The sequence below is a fragment of the Schistocerca piceifrons genome, chromosome 2, assembly GCF_021461385.2.
Source record: "Schistocerca piceifrons isolate TAMUIC-IGC-003096 chromosome 2, iqSchPice1.1, whole genome shotgun sequence".
NCBI classification, from domain to species: Eukaryota; Metazoa; Arthropoda; class Insecta; order Orthoptera; family Acrididae; genus Schistocerca; species Schistocerca piceifrons.
This window is the reverse complement of record NC_060139.1, coordinates 237,656,154-237,674,597: the sequence shown is the minus strand read 5'-3', so window position 1 is coordinate 237,674,597 and position 18,444 is coordinate 237,656,154. Positions and strand designations below refer to the sequence as shown.

Genomic DNA, 18,444 nt, shown 5'->3' with positions numbered 1-18,444 from the left:
GTTTCTATGTAAAGGTGTATTACACTAATGTGTATTATACTAATATTCATTTTGCAACCAGTCTGTATTTTTAATTAATATACCGTGATCGCTGTGGCGGCGAATACGCTAAGCTGATAGTACTTGGCAGCATTTGTATGTCCTGTACGTTTTTTCCTTTTCTTTTTTTTAAAAAAAGAAAAGCAAGAAATGGCTGCTAACAATACGTAAAACTATCTTAAATATCTCAGGTAAGGGAGGGCACTATACTACAAATAAAAGAAGAGCTTTTATAGTTAACGAATATACTACTGTTTTCTGCAAGCGCTTAAGTACATACTTCACACAATGATTGATAATAGACCTGTATTTTAATAAGATCTGTTACAATCACATCCGTCTAAGCCAGCGATAATCTTTAAGAGAGCTAGAGTCACACTTTGTTCGTTGGACAAAAGAAGGAAAGAATAGTAATTATTAATGTCTTCTGTAGTCAGAATCAGAGATCACATAATCATATGTCTGACGAGCGTCGCTGATCACCTTTTATCATTCGCTTCACACTACTTCCTTGGATTTTTACAGTACTGTCAGTTTATCACACGCCTCAAAAATTATTCTGTCGGTTTTGCAGTAAATCCTAACCAGGAGACAGGATAACGTCCAGCAACTTCCCTGGTCAGCACGAACTCTGGACTTGTTTCCAATCGATCATACACTATGTGATCTAAAGTATCCGGACACCCCCAAAAACATACGTTTCTCATATTAAGTGCATTGCGCTGCCACCTACTGCCGTGTACTCCATATCAGCGACCTCAGTAGTCATTAGACATCGTGAGAGAGCAGAATGGGGCGCTCCTCGGAACTCACGGACTTCGAACATGGTGAGGTGAATGGGTGTCACTTGAGTCATAAGTCCATACGCGAGATTTTCACACTTCTAAACATCCCTAGGTCCACTGTTTCCTATATGATACTGAAGTGGAAACGTGAAGGGACATCTACAGCACAAAAGCGTACAGGCCGACCTCGTCTGTTGACGGGTAGTAGGCAGACATCCATCCAGACCATCACAAAGGAATTACAAACTGCATCAGGCTCCACTGTAAATGCTATGACAGTTAGGTGGGAGGTGAAAAAACTTGGATTTCATGGTCAAGCGGCTGCTCATAAGCCGCACATCACTCAGGTAAATGCCAAACGACGCCTCGTTTGGTGTACGGAGCGTAAATATTGGACAACTGAACAGTGGAAAAACGTTGTGTGGAGTGACAAATCACGGTACACAGTGTGGCGACCCGATGGCAGGGTGTGGGTATGGCGAATGCCTGGTGAAAGTCAACTGCCAGTGTGTGTAGTCACAACAATAAAATTCGGAGGCGGTGGTGTTATGGTGTGGTCGTGTTTTTCATGGATGGGGCTTGCATCCCTCCTTTTCTTTGCGTGGCACTATCACAACACAGGTCTACATTGATGTTTTAAGTACCTTCTTGCTTCCCACTGTTGGACAGCAATTCGGGGATGGCGATTGCACCTTTCAACACGATCGAGCACCTGTTCATAATTCACGACCTGTGGCGGAGTGGTTACACGACAATAGCATCCCTGTAATGGACTGGTCTGCACAGTGTCCTGACCTGAATCTGACAGAACACCGTTGGGATGTTTTGGAACGACGACTTCGTGCCACACCTCACCGACTGACATCGATACCTCTCCTCAGTTCAACACTCGAGGAAGAATGGGCTGCCATTCCCCAAGAAACCTTCCAGCACATGATCGAACGTATGCCTGCGAGATTGGAAGCTGTCATCAAGGCTAAGGGCGGGCCAACACCATATTGAATTCCAGCATTACCGATGGGAGGCGCCACGAACTTTTAAGTGTCCGGATACTTTTGATCACATGGTGTAACATTTTCAAACGTTTTCGAGAAGATAAGGTATAATAGACTTTACACACAGTGCAGGGAAGCATATTGGACAGCAAGCATTTTGGATTTCAAAAAGGACTGTCAAACACTAGGAGAAAATACAGCTGCTACGAAAGTTTCAAGAGAGTCTTCGTGCCAGGCCTCAACGACCGACGTCGATATCCCTCCTCAGTGCAGCACTCCATGAAGAATGGGCTACCATTCCCCAAGAAACCTTCCGGCACCTGACTGAACCTATGTCTGCGAGACAGGAAGCTGTCATCAAGGCTAAGTGTGGGCCAACACCATATTGTATTCTAGCATTACCGAAGTAGGGCGGCACGAACTTGTAATTCATTTTCAGCCAGGTGTTCGGATACTTTTGATCCTAAAGTGTATGTGTGATATTACGGAACGAGAAGTGACTCGTGTGACTCGTCAACCAATAACTGATACAGAACTACATGAACAGGTCGAGCAGCTGTGGCATGACGTATCCCAGGACAGTAGTCGGTCGCCATCTGTACGATAGACTCGATGCCAGAGTCAGCGCCTGCATTGCCGCATGTGGGGGCTACAGCACGTACTAACAGAGGTTTTAGTATTGGTTGGTTCCTGGCACCTCAGAACCGCTAGTGCTGTTGATCTGTAAATGTAATAATTTCATGTATTCCAGCTGCACTGTTGCAACAACAAACCTTGAGTGTAATGTAAATCTCTAAAAGAGTGTACTATTTGTTTTTCTGGCAGTGTATACTGTAGCTCTGTTTTATATATCGGTGCGTCCAAAGGATAATACGAGTAATACAGCAATATTCCTCCATATCTAAGACACAATCTATTTTGAGCCTTACTTGCTTGAGAACGTCATATATTATCTTCGCCCTATCTTCTTGCATTTTTTGCTGTTGGGTCGGTTAGAGGTATTATGAAACGCTTACAACTTGAGGTTCCTAGAAATTCGATTTTAAGTTTCTTCCGTACAAACAGGAGTGACAGTATTTTCTTAATTCATAAATATCATTATTGCCGGAATTATGTAGAGCATTACATCAGTTTATTTCCAAAATATTTGTGTAGCGCTCATTTTGTATTGCCTCTAAGAAAAAAAAAGACGACGCACGACGAAGGAATTATCAGAATGGCACGGAAATCGGTAGATGTGATGTATATGTACAGACAAACAAATGATTACAATTTCAGAAAGAGCTTTAAAAACCAAGCAGAATATTAGTCCTGCTCTGGCTCTTATGCAAGTAGTTATTCGGTTTGGCGTCGATTGACAGAGGTGTTGGATGTCCTCCTGAGGGATACCGTGCCGAATAATGTGTTAGATAGTCAAAATCGAGAGCTGGTTGGAGGACCCTATCTATAATGCTTCAAACTTTTCCCAATTGGGGACCTCGCTGGCCAAGGTAGGGTTTGGCAAGCACGAAGATGGGGAGAAGACTCTATCCTCCTGTCTTGAGAGGCATTATCTTGCTGAAATGTAAGCCTGGGATGGCTGCCATCAAGTGCAAGAAACCGAGCTTAGACTATCGTCGACGCACAGCTGTGCTGTAAGGGTGCCCCCGATGACAACCAAAGGGGTCGTGCTATGAAAAACTTGGCACCCCTCCCGTGCTCCTGTTTGTCGAGCCATATGACGGGCGACAGTCAGGTTGGTATTCCACTCGTTCAGAGCGTCTCCAGACACGTCGTCGGCTTGGAATCTCATTGATTGGAGCAGAATTGACGTCAGTGATGAGTCCCATTCGAAATGAGCCCCAATGATCAGCGAAGACGTGTCTGTAGACACCCTGGATAGTAACCTGACTGTCGTCCCCAATACGGCCCTACAACCTGGAGTGATGGTCTGGGGTGCCATTTAGTTTTGTAACAGGACTCCTTTCGTTGTCATTCACGGCACCCTTATAGCACAGCGATATGTCGACGACATTCTACGTCCCGTTTTGTCGACTTTTTTTTCAAAAATATTTTTGTAAAACATATAAAAACCTAGTACACTTTATTTCTGAAAATGCCCTGGATAGCTTTGCATGGCGGCACGTGAAGAGCCCCGTGTCTGTACAACCTTAGAGATGACATGCTTCTGCTATCCAAAATCTGTTCGTGATCATATGCAGTGATATCGTTCTTCTGTAACTGTACACAGCTGGTCACTAAAATTGCTACACCAGAAAGGATAGCAGATAATAAAATGTAACTTATTGGATGAAAACACCATTAAATTTGTAATTTAATGATGTATATGTTGGCAATTTAGTGCACAGGACTGCCACCTCTGGGAGAAAGAATGGCTGGGCATCAGATGAAACTCGACTTAGATTACAGATACAATTTAGTCATCCTATGCTACTTCAGCTTAATGCCAGATTTCTTGAATTAGTAGACAGTTCACTTCAAGAGGAGAAGACATCTCTAAAAAGGGCAGTCACAGAAGCTGGAAAGAAAAACATATGTACAGGGAAGCTAACTGCCAAGAAACAGTGGGTAACAGAAGAAATTCTTCAGTTGATAGACGAAACAAGGAAATATAAAAATGTTTAGGAAAATTCAGGAATACAGAAATAGTCACACAGTAATGAAATAAGTAGGGAGTGCAGGGAAATGGCTGTGTGAAAAATGTGAAAAAATTGAAAAAGAAGTGATTGTCAGATGGACTCACTCAGCACATAGAAAAATCAAAACAACCTTAGGTGAATTTAAAAACACAGGTGGTAACAGTAAGAGAGCAGGGAGAGGAGAGAGCGAATTGGTGGAAGGACTTGAAGGCCTCTATGATGGGGAGAACTTGTCTGATGACGTGATAGAACAAGAAACAGAAGTCGATATGGAAGAGATAGGGGATCCAGTACTAGAATCAGAATTTGAAAGAGCTTTGGAAGGCTTAAAATCAAGTAAGGTAGAAGGGATAGATCACATTCCATCTGAATTTCCAAAATCGTTGGTGGAAGTGGCAACAAAACGACTATTCATGTTGGTGTGCAGAATGTATGAGACTGGTAACATACCGTAAGTCTTTCGGAAAACCATCATCCACACAGTTCTGAAGACTGCAAGAGCCGATAAGTGCGAGAATTATCGCACAATCAGCTTAACAGCTCATGCATCCAAGTTGCTGCCAAGGACAGTTTACAGAAGAATGGAAAAGAAAATTGAGGATGTGTTGGATGATCATCAGTTTGGCTTTAGGAAAGGAAAAGGCACAAGAGAGGCAGTTCTAACGCTACGTTTGATAATGGAAGCAAGACTGAAGAAAAGTCAAAACACATTCATAGGGCTTGTCGACCTGGAAAAAGCTTTCGATAATGTTCGATAATGGAAGATGTTCGAAATGTTGTGAAAAAGTGGGGTAATATGATAAGAACCAAGAGGAAATAGCAAGAGTGGAAGACCAAGTGCGAAGTGCTCATATTAAGAAGGATGTAAGACAGGGATGTAGTCTTTTGCCCCTACAGTTCAATTCATGCAGCGAAGAAGCAATGACGGAAATAGAAGAAAGATTCAAGTGCAGGATTTAAGATCAGGGTGAAAGGATATCAATGATTAGATTCGCTGATGACATTGCTATCCTCAGTGATAATGAAGAAGAATTGCAGGACCTGCTGAATGGAATAGACAGTCTAAAGTGTACAGAATATGGATTGAGATGAAACTGAAGAAAGACGAATGTAATGAGAAGTAGCAGAAATGAAAACAACGAGAAACTCGGCATCAAAACTGGTGATCACAAAGTAGATGAAGTTAATGAATTCTGCTACCTAGGCACAAAATAATCCCTGGATGGATGGATCAAGGAGGATATAAAAAGCAGATAGCACACACTAAAAGGGCATTCCTGCCCTATTATCAAACATAGGCCTTACTTTGAGGAAGAAATTTCTGGGAATGTACATTTGGAGCGTGGTAGTGAAATGTGGATTGTGGGAAAACCGGACTAAGATAATTGAAGCATTTGAGATGTGGTGCTCCTGAAGAATGTTGAAAATTAGAAAAAAAAAAGTTATTGAAGTGGTTGGTGATTGGCAGCACTTCAGTGTCTCAGCAACCCATAGCCGGTGGCTTTCTATGTGTGAGAGATATGCTCACAGGTGCAACAGCTGAACACCCTCTGTATTCGACATAGGTGAGGACAGCACAGGCAATGCGAATGCCATTTGGCCGTGTTAGTTGTCCTCAGAGTTTCCACACATCAACACGTCCATTATGAGGCCATATGCAGGACTGCATCTCTTCTGCAAAGATAGTATGGAGCCACCCTTGTGTCCAGTGGTGTCATTGGGCACTCCACTTTCGGCGAGCCTCTATCCTCTGCCACTTCAAGAAAAGCCACAACAATGGTCCCTGTGTTCACAGTATACTGCGCTCTAGAAATCATCGCGCTGCGCATGTGGATACTTGTCTTTCTGTAAATAAGCCCATCTCCAGACTCAAGACATGTGACACGGCTGTAGTGTCCATGCATACTGTGGCCAATGGATGCACAGATGGCAGGGCATGTGTGGAGAGAGTGGTAGTGGTGGGGGCTGCAGGCAGGCACTGTAGGGGAAATGCAAAGCGCTGAAAGGGAAATGCCATTCTAAAGTGAAGGCTAGACTCACATTTTTTGCAAATATTCAAAAAGTGGTTCAAATGGCTCTAAACACTATGGGACTTAACATCTGAGATCATCAGTCCTCTAGACTTAGAACTACACAAACATAACTAACCTAAGGACATCACACACATCCATGCCCAAGGCAGGATTCGAACCTGCGACCGTAGCAGCAGCCCGGTTCTGGACTGAAGCGCCTAGAACCGCTCGGTCACAACGGCAGGCCCTTGCAAATATTAAGCAGGGCACCTCTGTGCTCACACTTGCATGGTGACCATTCAAAATAATCTGCAACCCCTGCTTTTGTCGGTATTAAAAAGGAATTCCGCCGAAAATTCAGCGCTTTACTTTCGCCTGGCTTGTTAAGAGAAGTGTCATGAGTGGCGAATTGAGTAAAACCTACAGCTTTCTCTTGTTGCCATGTTAAAATTTTCTTCTTTTGCCACAACACAGTGGTATTTACAGAGGTCGCCTCAATAACATGTTGTACAGACGCAATTGCGAGAGAATTCTAAACAAGTGGTTTATTAAGTTTATTAAACGAGAAATGAGGAAATGCATCTTATGAAAAAGCACATCCTTGGTACAATATAAATGTATAATGTCTTCATTTATGTTGTTCCAAACCCCATAGCATTTCTTTGCTATCATTCGCCAAAATCTCATTTCGGTACCTGAAACTGTTTACGAAATATGAATAATGTTGTGGATATTTCACTCTGATTGTATCGCTAGTGCGGCGCGATCGCAAATGAGTGTGCTACAACAGATCAATTTTCTCGAGATTGGTGACACAGAGACATCCATCCAAGTCCAAAGAAAAATTCTATATGTTAGATGTGAAAATTACCGAACTATCAGTTTAATAAGACATGGCTGCAAAATACTAACACGAATTCTTTACAGACGATTGGAAAAACTGGTAGAAGCCGACCTCAGGGAGGATCAGTTTGGATTCCGTAGAAATGTTGGAACACGTGAGGCAATACTGACCCTACGACTTATCTTAGAAAATAGATTAAGGAAAGGCAAATCTACGTTTCTCGCATTTGTAGACTTAGAGAAAGCTTTTGACAATGTTGACTGGAATACTCTCTTTCAAATTCCGAAGGTGGCAGGGGTAAAATACAAGGAGCGAAAGACTGTTTACAATTTGTACAGAAAGCAGATGGCAGTTATAAGAGTCGGGGGACATGAAAGGGAAGCAGTGGTTGGGAAGGGAGTGAGACAAGGTTATAGCCTCTCCCCACTGCTATTCAATCTGTATATTGAGCAAGCAGTAAAGGAAACAAAAGGAAAGTTCGGAGTAGGTATTTAAATCCATGGAGAAGAAATAAATACTTGGAGGTTGACAGCTGATATTGTAACTCTGTCAGAGACAGCAAAGGACTTGGAAGAGCAGTTGAACGGAATGGATAGTGTCTTGAAAGGAGGATATAAGTTGAACATCAACAAAAGCAATACGAGGATAATGGACTGTAGTCGAATTAAATCGGTTGATGCTGCGGGAATTAGACTAGGAAATGAGGCACTTAAAGTGGTAAACGAGTTTTGCTATTTGGGGAGCAAAATAACTGACGATGGTCGAAGTAGAGAGGATATAAAATTTAGACTGGCAATGGCAAGGAAAGCGTTTCTGAAGAAGAAGAATTTGATAACATCGAGTATAGATTTAAGTGTCAGGAAGTCGTTTCTGAAAGTATTTGTATGGAGTGTAGCCATTATGGAAATGAAACGTGGACGATAAATAGTTTGGACAAGAAGAGAATAGAAGCTTTCGAAATGTGGTACTGCAGAAGAATGCTGAAGATTAGATTGGTAGATCACATAACTAATGAGGAGGTATTGAACAGAATTGGAGAGAAGAGAAATTTGTGGCGCATCTTGACTAGAAGAAGGAATCGGTTGGTAGGGCATAGTCTGAGGCATCAAGGGATCACCAATTTAGTATTGGAGGGCAGCGTAGAGGTTAAAAACCGTAGAGGGAGACCAAGAGATGAATACACTAAACACATTCAGAAGGATGTAGGTTGCAGTAAGTACTGGGAGATGAAGAAGCTTGCACAGGATAGAGCAGCATGGAGAGGTGCATCAAACCAGTCTCTGGACTGAAACCACAGCAACAGCTAAATTTCATACGCAGCAACATATTATGAAACATGCACCAAACGCAAAATCATAGCGACTCATATTTTTCAATGCAAACTTCTTCCAATTTAGCACATTGCCTTACTTCCGCGTAAATATCACAATAACTATGTCTTTACCGAAATGATGGGCTCATCGCAATGACGAATTTTTAACGAGTAGTTTCTTTAAAATCGTTTGAAAGACTGCAGGGCGTATGTCTCGATGCTATCATCACCACCTGGCTGAAAGGTGGCAGACCATGTCGGCCTCTCCGTCTGAACAAATGAACGAACCCACCCAGCGCTCATTGGTCTCTATATATCGGTCACCATATCCTGTGTGGTCACTACTTCTGCATAGCCAAGAAAACTATATAGCTATACTCACGGGGGCTAGTCACGTAGGACTACAAAGCCTGTACATGGCAGTGAGTATGGTCATCCTAAATCCATCAATTCCATATCTGTGTGTCAGTTGTGGGATCCTGACTAACACGAGCAGCAGGCAGACTGTGTCACACAATCTTGATAAGCCAGAGTCATGCTGCTGTCAATTTCCTACATGCACTCATAGAAATTTCTCTTTCTTACATGAGACATAACACGATTGTCTTATAAACTACCAATATTCAAATGTGATTTCTGATTAAGAAATCCTCCACGTTAACTTTCCTCATATACAGAATGAAGATGACTCTACTCCTACCTACTCCGAGTGATTGTGCACAATTGCTAATCATTTTGATATGTAGTACACTTTATGCTACTCTGAGCTTTTTTGCACGCTGCCTGCATAGTGTTGCACTTTAATTAGCAACAGTGATAAGTAAAACGTGATTGTCTCCAGCTTAACTAAAAGAAGAGAAAGAAATAAAAATATATTACATTTTAATTATCTTGTTAATGTTGCAGTTCTTCTTATTTCTGTGCTTGCTAAAAAAAATAGGGGCGGAATACCGCCATATGCAAAACATCGTTTGTAGTTTTGTTTTCACCCAGGCATGTTTCACCAGTTTTCGTCCTGTCTTTGTTGGGTTTCAATGTTTATTTTTTCTGTAGTATTCTTGTTACATGTTAACCTCTCAAACACTTTTGGTACAAAATATTGACATTTGTTAAATGAGCAATTACTGTCCAATATTTTGCATTAGATTGTATACAGTGCAGAGTTGAGACATCTGTCACTGAGTTGAGGCGTTCTCTGTTGTTCATTTACGATATGTCTAAAGGTCCTAGTTTTATAGCAAAGGTCCTAGTTTCATAGCCAATTTAGAAATAAATTGGATGTATACATTTGTTTACATGCCACACTTGAGGCCATTGGTTGTTTACACTGGCAGCTTTACATTTACTATACAGCCTACAGTCTGTCACTTGCCAACAGCAGAATGTATTTTATTCTTGTGTTTATTATGAATTTCCGACTGAGAATCGCTATATATCGAATTATTTAGCGAGTTACTGTTTTTGATGTTGTAGTGTTTTCTCTGTTGTTTGTGTCGGTATCACGCTTATTTCTTTCACAGTGGTTACATATGCTTATTATAAGATTTGTTTGGCAAGTATAGAGTTTACACCGCCATTATGTGTGGTTACACAAGGTCCATAGAAAAATGATTGTTATGGATATTCAGTGTTCATTTCCTTTGTGGCATGTTTGTTTGGGATGCTGCCTGTGGATCTGAAGTGTTGTTGACATTTGCAGTGTATAGCTTGCGTGCGCGCTTGTTTTTGTGTGTGTGTGTGTGTGTGTGTGTGTGTGTGTGTGTGTGTGTGTGTGTGTGTGTGTGTGTCCAAGAGAGAGAGAGAGAGAGAGAGAGAGAGAGAGAGAGAGGTGAGAGAGAAAGGGGGTTGTAGATAGGCAGATAGAGTGAATGGTATGGAGTAAAAGGAGAGGTGAAGTCAATTTTAGATGGTGATCATAAGAAGTTTTAGGGTGGAGGGCTGTTTATGTAAATTTACTATTGTGGCAAAGAAGGTTTTATTGCTCAGTGATGTGCATTCATTTAATACTTTCTTTCCTTTGCCTAATTATTTTTAGATGTGATGGTTTTCTTCTATTTTTAGTTTTTGGTAAGGCTGTTGTTAGTTTCAAGAATTTTTAAATCAGTTTCTGTTTTCATTGGATGGTGATTCTGTGTTATTAGGTGATCTCCAAATGTTGAGTGTGAGCTATTACTTTTCAGTGCTCTGAGGTGTTCTGTACACCTGGTTCTAAACTTCCTGTATGTCTGACCCACATACACAGATTCACAGCATTTTGTAGTTAGCTGATATGTACTAGACTGGCTGTATTTGTCAGTGTTGGTGCTATTTCTTCCATGTCAGTTCTGTATTGTGTTGTTGCTTCTATACGCTATATTGAGTTTACTATGTTGCCCACTCTGTGTGCAATTTAGTGTTCTAAGTCATTATGTGCTATTTGTTGCTTATTGTCTGCTGACTTGCTGTGAGCTGAATTATATCTGTGTGTGTGATGTTTCCTGATTATGTGTTGTCTGTTTTGTTTTTTGTTGCTTATTTCATCTACTGTCTTTGCTTCATAACCATTCTCCGCTGCAGTTTGTTTAATTGTGTGCAGTTTTTCCGTGTAGTAATGTTTCCTCATATGTCTTTTTTCCAGTCTTTGTAGTAAATATCTGAAACTGGCATCTTTATGAGTTACGGGGTGATTGGATTGGTTATGAATGTTGGTGTTGGTGATTGTAGGTTAAATTGTGAAGTCACTTTAGTTGTTTCTCATGAAGACATAAACACTATCCATCCATAAATGCAATTAACCACTGAGACACAAGCAGCTGAAAGCTTCTATTTCTTATATCTCAACATACTCAAGGGAAATAAATAAAATCAATATTACATTTGGTTTACACGTTGCATCAGTCGCAATTACTACAGCGGGATTTCCACGTGAAAGAAAAGTGATGCCTCTTGGCCCCCAGTCAAGTGGCAGAACCGAAGTTGGGTGTGGAAACAATGGCGGCTATTCCTTGAGGACTCCAGGGTCACGGTCTTCCAATTATATCTATTACTTGCAAGACTGTGGTATGTTGGAAACGTGAATAAAAAATCGAATCATTGCATTATAGCACCAGCCTGTGTATGAGAATGAATACTGTTTTTAGAATGGGTAGACTACCAATCCCTGTAAGCGAATGATCAATGCTTTTGGAATGGGTAGGCTGTCAGGCTCTCACCAAACTGGCCTGTCAGTTTGAAGGTAGCCAATGGACGCATGTGAAAGAGTGGGGGTATTGGGAGTTGGGTAGGGCAGTGCATTGTGTAGGGCTCTTTGGACGGCATCTGCGTGAAGCGGGCGAAGTAAACAAGTAGTGCCATACCTGTGGTAGTCGTTTTGTTGTGTCATTGTGAATTAGATTCTTTGAAAGTACGACCTAGTGACTTACTGATGCGCTAGTTTCTTGTTTAAAATTAGTGGTGTGAATAGGATAAACACTGTTTTAACTATTAGTTATCAAAATATTACTTCTGAGAGAAAGTTGGAACTTAAAAGGTTAGGACTGCCAAGACCTGATTTAAACACTGTGCAGATACAAAATACGTGCAAAAGAAAAAGTAGTTTTACCAGAAAATTTATTTATTCTTTATATAAACGTGTGGACTGGCTGTGTAGTGTGAAATAATAAATGATTTCTTCTGTTACGTGTGTCTGGTAATGAATGTTGCAGACTGTACTTGGACCACAGATGCAATAATGGACATTAAACATTTAACTTGCAAATTTAAAAATCATACGTTGAGTGAACTACACATAAACAGTCGCATCGAGTTTGTTGTGTTTGGTAAAGTCGATATTAGATGTCAGCTTGGTGCAGCTTACAGAATGAGGATTAAGAAACTTAATGAAGATGATTCTGAGAATCATTACATCCTTAGCAAGTTGAATGACTGTATCAAGTTTTGCAGGAATTTTGAATTTGCTCTAAGGGACATGACGAAATGGATACTTAAGAGAATCTTGGTATTTTTTGGGGGTTTGGTCAATCTGATCGCAGAACTGGATTCCACATTGAAGGAACATATTGAACAAACCAGTAGTCATGTATTTTTGGGGATTTCCAAAAGTGTTCAGAACGAAGTGCTGGGCTATATAAATGCTTTGCGCCATTAGATGATTTGCAAAGAAACTTTGCAAGCAGATAGGTAACAATTGAAGCCGATGAACGACAAATTGTGCAAACTTGAGTCAACTCGGGATTATTGTACGATATGAATTAAAAGTGGAAGTATATAAATGATTCACAAATTTTATAACACCGAAAGGTCATACAGCTGTGTGACTAAGTAGTGAACTGTTCAACAAACTTAACAGATTAAAGATTGCCGATTCTCCAGAAAAGCTGATAGCCCAGAACTATGATGGAGCTTCAGTTATGAGTGGTAGGCACAAGGGAGTGCAGGTAAGAGGAAAAGTGATGTGTGACAGAACAAATTTTGTACACTGTTATGCCCACCAACTTAACCTCAATGTAGAGTGCAGTGCACCACAACAAAACGAACTTCGAATATTTTTAGCACTATACAGGGACTCTCTACTTTCGTCGCAACATCAGTGAAAAAACCTGCAATAATGGATAATGTTGTGAGAAACATATTCCAAGAAATGCTGACACAAGACAGAATTTTAAGGCACAATGTGAGAACATCGTTCTTAAGTATAAGACAGAAACAGCTGAATGCCTTGTGATCATTCAGGATTAAGATAGCAGTGGTTACTCAACGACCAGGATAGCAGTTGGACTTTGGAAACTTCTCAACAGCGATCAAGAGTTTCTCTTTTGGCTTGAGTTTTTCAATAAGGTCCTGACTCCCTGTGACATTTTGTTTAACCAGCTGCAATGCAGAGATGTTGATAGTGTCAAAGCTCATAAGAACGTCTCTGATTTCAAGTTAGCGATACAACTGAAGAGAAATTCTCTTCATTTCAATTATCGTTGGGGTAACAGGAATGGAAATGAAGAGATCGCCGGCCCAAAACGTTTCCGTTTTTCTATACTCACGTAGAACTGTTGCAAAGGAAGTCTGTGACCTTGTTATGGCTAATACTGACGAGCATTTCGCATTTAGCAGTCACTTTCCAAAACACGAGATGTTATTCCCTGACAAAGAATTTCAGTCGTTATTTAAATTATTTGGCCTGAACGAAAGTGAACTGCGACAGGAATTGACAACAAAATACAGCAGAAATGATTTCCAATCTGCAAATGGAGCTTTAACACTACTGTATTGTATCTGCAAGAATAATTTAGAACCTGTTTTATCGGAATCAGTAAAACTATTATGTACTATTTGTACAGTACCAATGACAACAGTGAAAAGTAAGAGAAATTTCTCCACACTCAAAAGAATAACAACTTTCACTAGCAATACAATGAAGGAAGAGAGACTGAGTGCATTAGCTACCAGTATGTCTTCTATAGAAAAAAAAAACATTTTTGAATATGCATAACTTTAATGAGCTTGGTATTGACCACTTTGCTGAAAGGAACAAGAGGAGAAAGGAATTTGTTTACAAACCTATTAATTATCTTGAGAACATCATTTTGATTATATTCTATAAATTATTGTCTTGTCTCCAGAAAATATTAAAAACTATGTATTTGTGCATAAATTTTTATATTTTGGTATCAGATCAAAAAGTTGTGTTGGATGAAAGTTTAAATCATGTCACATACTACCACACTAAATTCTATATCTTCCCCACCAAAAAAATCTGAAGAGACAAGAGGTAGTCTCTTATATTTGTAACATTACTTTTGTTCCCCCATCACCAATTAACATTGTTCTGTCATCTCGTAGCTGATTTTTGGAGCAGCATCATATTTTTTTCTATTTTTGTGTTTGAAATTTTGCAGTGTGTTGTTTTACAGTATCAAATAACGTCTAAAAAGTGATCGTTAATAACAACTATGCAGTTTATTGATCTATACAAGGAGCATCTTTGTTTTTGGATATGCAAGGAAGAGTGCTATATACTATAAGACATGAAGCATTGATTGAAATTGTGTGTATGTATGGAAAACATTACTGATTCTGATTTGCACATTGCAAAAGCTAAAACGAGTAACATCTTCATCAACTTACACAACATAAAAATGTTATATGAATGGTGCCTCTGCAGGTCTACCTTTTACCCAAAAATCTGATTTCTGAAAATTATATAGCAACTCTATAATTGAATATAACATAAATTATAGCCTATTTAAAAACTTTTATTACTTCATTTTATGTGTGTTTAGAAAACGTACATTTTTCTTTAAAATACAAGTACAGTAGCCGTGAAAGCTAATAAAAATACTGTGGATAATACTGTATGTAAGCCAATGCATTAAATCGATTTTCTATGCTGCACAGTACGTGCATAGCTATTATGACAACAAACTTACATGGATTATGATTTCATTATGTATAATGAGTACCAAGCAACTCTGTCAAAATGATGTGTATGTGTTTATTATGTTGTATGTACCCTCCACAATGACAATGGTTGAGATAGCTAAAGCTCTTTCCATTGCAGCTACAAACATATGATAGTTAATTTATGTGGCGAAAGAATATCATGTTTTATTATATGATACATGGATAAGCTGTGTGTATGAGTAAGCAAGTGTTACAGAGTAACTAGTGGAAGATGATTTGTAGTTTGACAGCAGCTCACTTAACTTTGATGAAAATTAATATAATAGTGGCAGTATTTCAGATTCTAGTACTGCAATTTCAAAGCTTTTAAACATGTGCCTAGTGGATTTGAGAAAGAAACTAACAATTTATTTAACAGCAGTATAATTTAAACCTGATTGTAGCTTTCAATAAAGGAAGTTAACTGTGTCACAATGTCTTTTAGTGCCCTTTTTTCTGCATTAAGCACAACTACAAAATTCTGTAAAGAGTAACTTTAGTAATTCAACTGATGTGGGGTGTCGGAGGGAAAATACTAGCTTTTAAATGTGTTCTTAGAGGAATGTAAAGAACACCCAACACATCACACAATAACTCATACTTTCCAGTGTGTGATATAAATATTAGAAAGATGACAGGTAATCACCACATGTCAAATATCAAAGTGTAACTTCTACTTTCACTCGAGCCAGGACTTGATCTCTAATGTGAATATAGAATTTTTTAAAAGAATTCGAGGCAAAGCTCTACAAGCACTCTGAGTTGGCTTTTATTATTCTAAAGTAATTCACAAATGGGTCTTAGCTTATGATTGCTACAGCCTTATAAGTTTGTTTGAAGTCACTGTGTTATTTCTGTGTAAAATCCACTTCCAAATCCAGCATTTATGTTTCTTCTTCTTCTTCTTCTTCTTCTTACTGTGTTTCTGGCTCAGTTCTAATGCCATAAACTGAATGATGACACCAGTGTCTGCAAGAATAATCGCAGCTGACTTCATGTGGAAAATTAGTGACAATGAATTTTGACAGGAGTGTTTGGGAACAGCAGCACATGGCTCCACTGCCATATCAACTGTCATGCCACTTGCAGAGTTGTCATTTATATTGCATGTGAAATGTGACTTATGAGTAAGAGTATGGTACATGATGGAATTAAGTTGAATGTTCAGTTATGGGCACAGCCAGTGGTCGAATCCTCTAGTAACAACATTGATCCTGCATAATAAAATTACTTGTAAAATCCTTGGTGGTGCAGTCAGTGGATTGCTTATATCACATGAAAACTGCTCAGAAAATTTCGAGAAACAATGTTCAAGCTAAAATCTGGCAATATTCTTTTACCCCAACCTACCTTTCCAGCAGAGACTGCTGAGGTGAAATCAGGATAATAAAAGACTGTGTAGTGACACATTAGATGTCGGCTATCTCATGACCATGCACAAATGGTAAAATACAAGGGACTCCAGAATACTTTTCTGCATTTAACGACGACCTTATTTCACTTACTCAACTTATTTCAGCTACTGATTCTCACAGTAGACTACACAGATTGCATTGCTACATGTTGCTAAACCAAGTCTTGAAGTAACCAACCTCAACCTTGGTAGAGCAATTGACCTTTGTTGCTTGTAGGCTGCGCTTTCAAGTTGTATATTGCTTACTGGATATGAAAGAGGGACTTATACCTATAATATATAGAAGATGGTCATTGAGTCGAATAAGGTGTACAGGTAGTATAGTGTAGGAGGTAGAGGCATTACCATTACCCACTGGCAAGCCCCACAATCCGATCTTCGAAATGTTGCCCTAGAGTTCCTAGGGAAACTTTGAGCACACACATTGTGGTATATCAAATTTCTGCAACAGTCTTCAAGGGTGTCTTTGTAATATAATGTCTGAGATTCTTCACTGTCAGTAGAAGCGTATGACTACAAAGACACAGATGATGTATTGGTCAATTGGTCATTGTGAGACATGTTGCACAAAATGTTGCAACATTTCTTGGCATATTACATCCCATACCTCCTCCTAAATTTCAAAGATATATTAATGTATTCACAGAGAACAACTTTTGGCTACTTGAAATTATTTATACAAGTTTTCTAAAATTTACTATAAAAAAAATAGAAAGTGTCTTTTTTGTCTCCCTATACAGTATATTATTTATAATCAGTTCTCAATGTATGGTCTACATGAATGGTGTTTTAAGTTTTAATTGCAGTTCCAGGAAACCCTGTGTGGCAGTTGAATTTCAACAACTTTGTACCTTGAGAAAATGGTGCATACCAGTAATATGCATCTGTCAACAACAGAGCAAAATCTAGAGCTGCTCCTTACATTCTTTGAATGAACTCTTGTTGACTCAGTCTAACCTTAAGAACATCATACCTCTAAAATGCTGCTGGTAGATACGAAACATTTTACTAGCAGAGACATGAAGTGTAAAATCAAACTGTTGAAGTTATTATGTATCCTACAATTGTCAGGCGCCAGAAAATTTCACACTTCCCTCACAAAAATTATTTTCTACCAAGGCCTTTGGGTGTGGTGCAAAATATTGTCATGTCTGTGTTGAGGTTAGGAAAAATAATTTTAATGCACTCTTCATTACTACTTCATGATAAGTGCCTGATACATAGAAATTCTAAATCTGAAACAAATATGACAAATTTTTTACCAGGCAACTGCCATTTCACAGAAATAATATTTTGATTCAAAATTTTTACCTTATACATAGTAAAAGAAGCACTTACCTCTGTTATTAAATGATTTTTAGTGTCGTATAAACTGTTCTTATAACAGTATTGAAATATAAAGTATCTTAGAAAGCTTATAAACAGACCTCTTATTCACAGTTATGATTATTGTATAAATGATTCTTGGAACATACAACTAACTCAGCTAAAATAAAGACAACTGTGCAACTGTGTGCAGAGGCTGCAGGTAGTGCGGAGGCAGAGTGCCGTGTGCGGGCAGCTCTAGAGGCAGCTCTTGGTGCACTGCTGCTGTTACCCCCTGCTCGCGTGGCGCGACTGCTGATCACGCTGCCAGCTCTTGCAGCACCACCTCCAGACCTCCTACAACGTGCACTCTTCCGACCTGTCATTGGAGACGTACCAGTTGACCATCTTGTTGCCTCCATCTAAAACTAATGCTGATGTCTTTAATAATTAAATGTGAAGAAACTACATTGTTATTGGGGCATTCATTGTGTCATTATGACACACTGAAGAATCATCAATATGTGGGCTGAAATACGCGGTTTTATTATTGATTCAGTAACAGTTTCCTTAATACAAGGTTAATGAAATGACATGATGACATAACAACTTAATACCATGATCTGTTAACAGTGTCTGCTATTTTAGATGTACAAAATGATTTACACTGTGTGCTTAGTTCACT

The 18,444-nt window shown here is 39.4% G+C and overlaps 1 protein-coding gene across 1 annotated transcript in view; it reads left to right on the top strand.

The window, feature by feature from the left end:
- LOC124775279 (nuclear receptor subfamily 2 group E member 1) overlaps window positions 1-18,185 on the top strand; it is a 103,262-nt gene extending 85,077 nt beyond the window's left edge. The window contains exon 7 of the mRNA XM_047250117.1: window positions 17,974-18,185. Coding sequence (XP_047106073.1) covers window positions 17,974-18,185 — 212 coding nt within the window. The remainder of the gene's footprint in view (window positions 1-17,973) is intronic.
- Window positions 18,186-18,444: the final 259 nt, after the last annotated feature.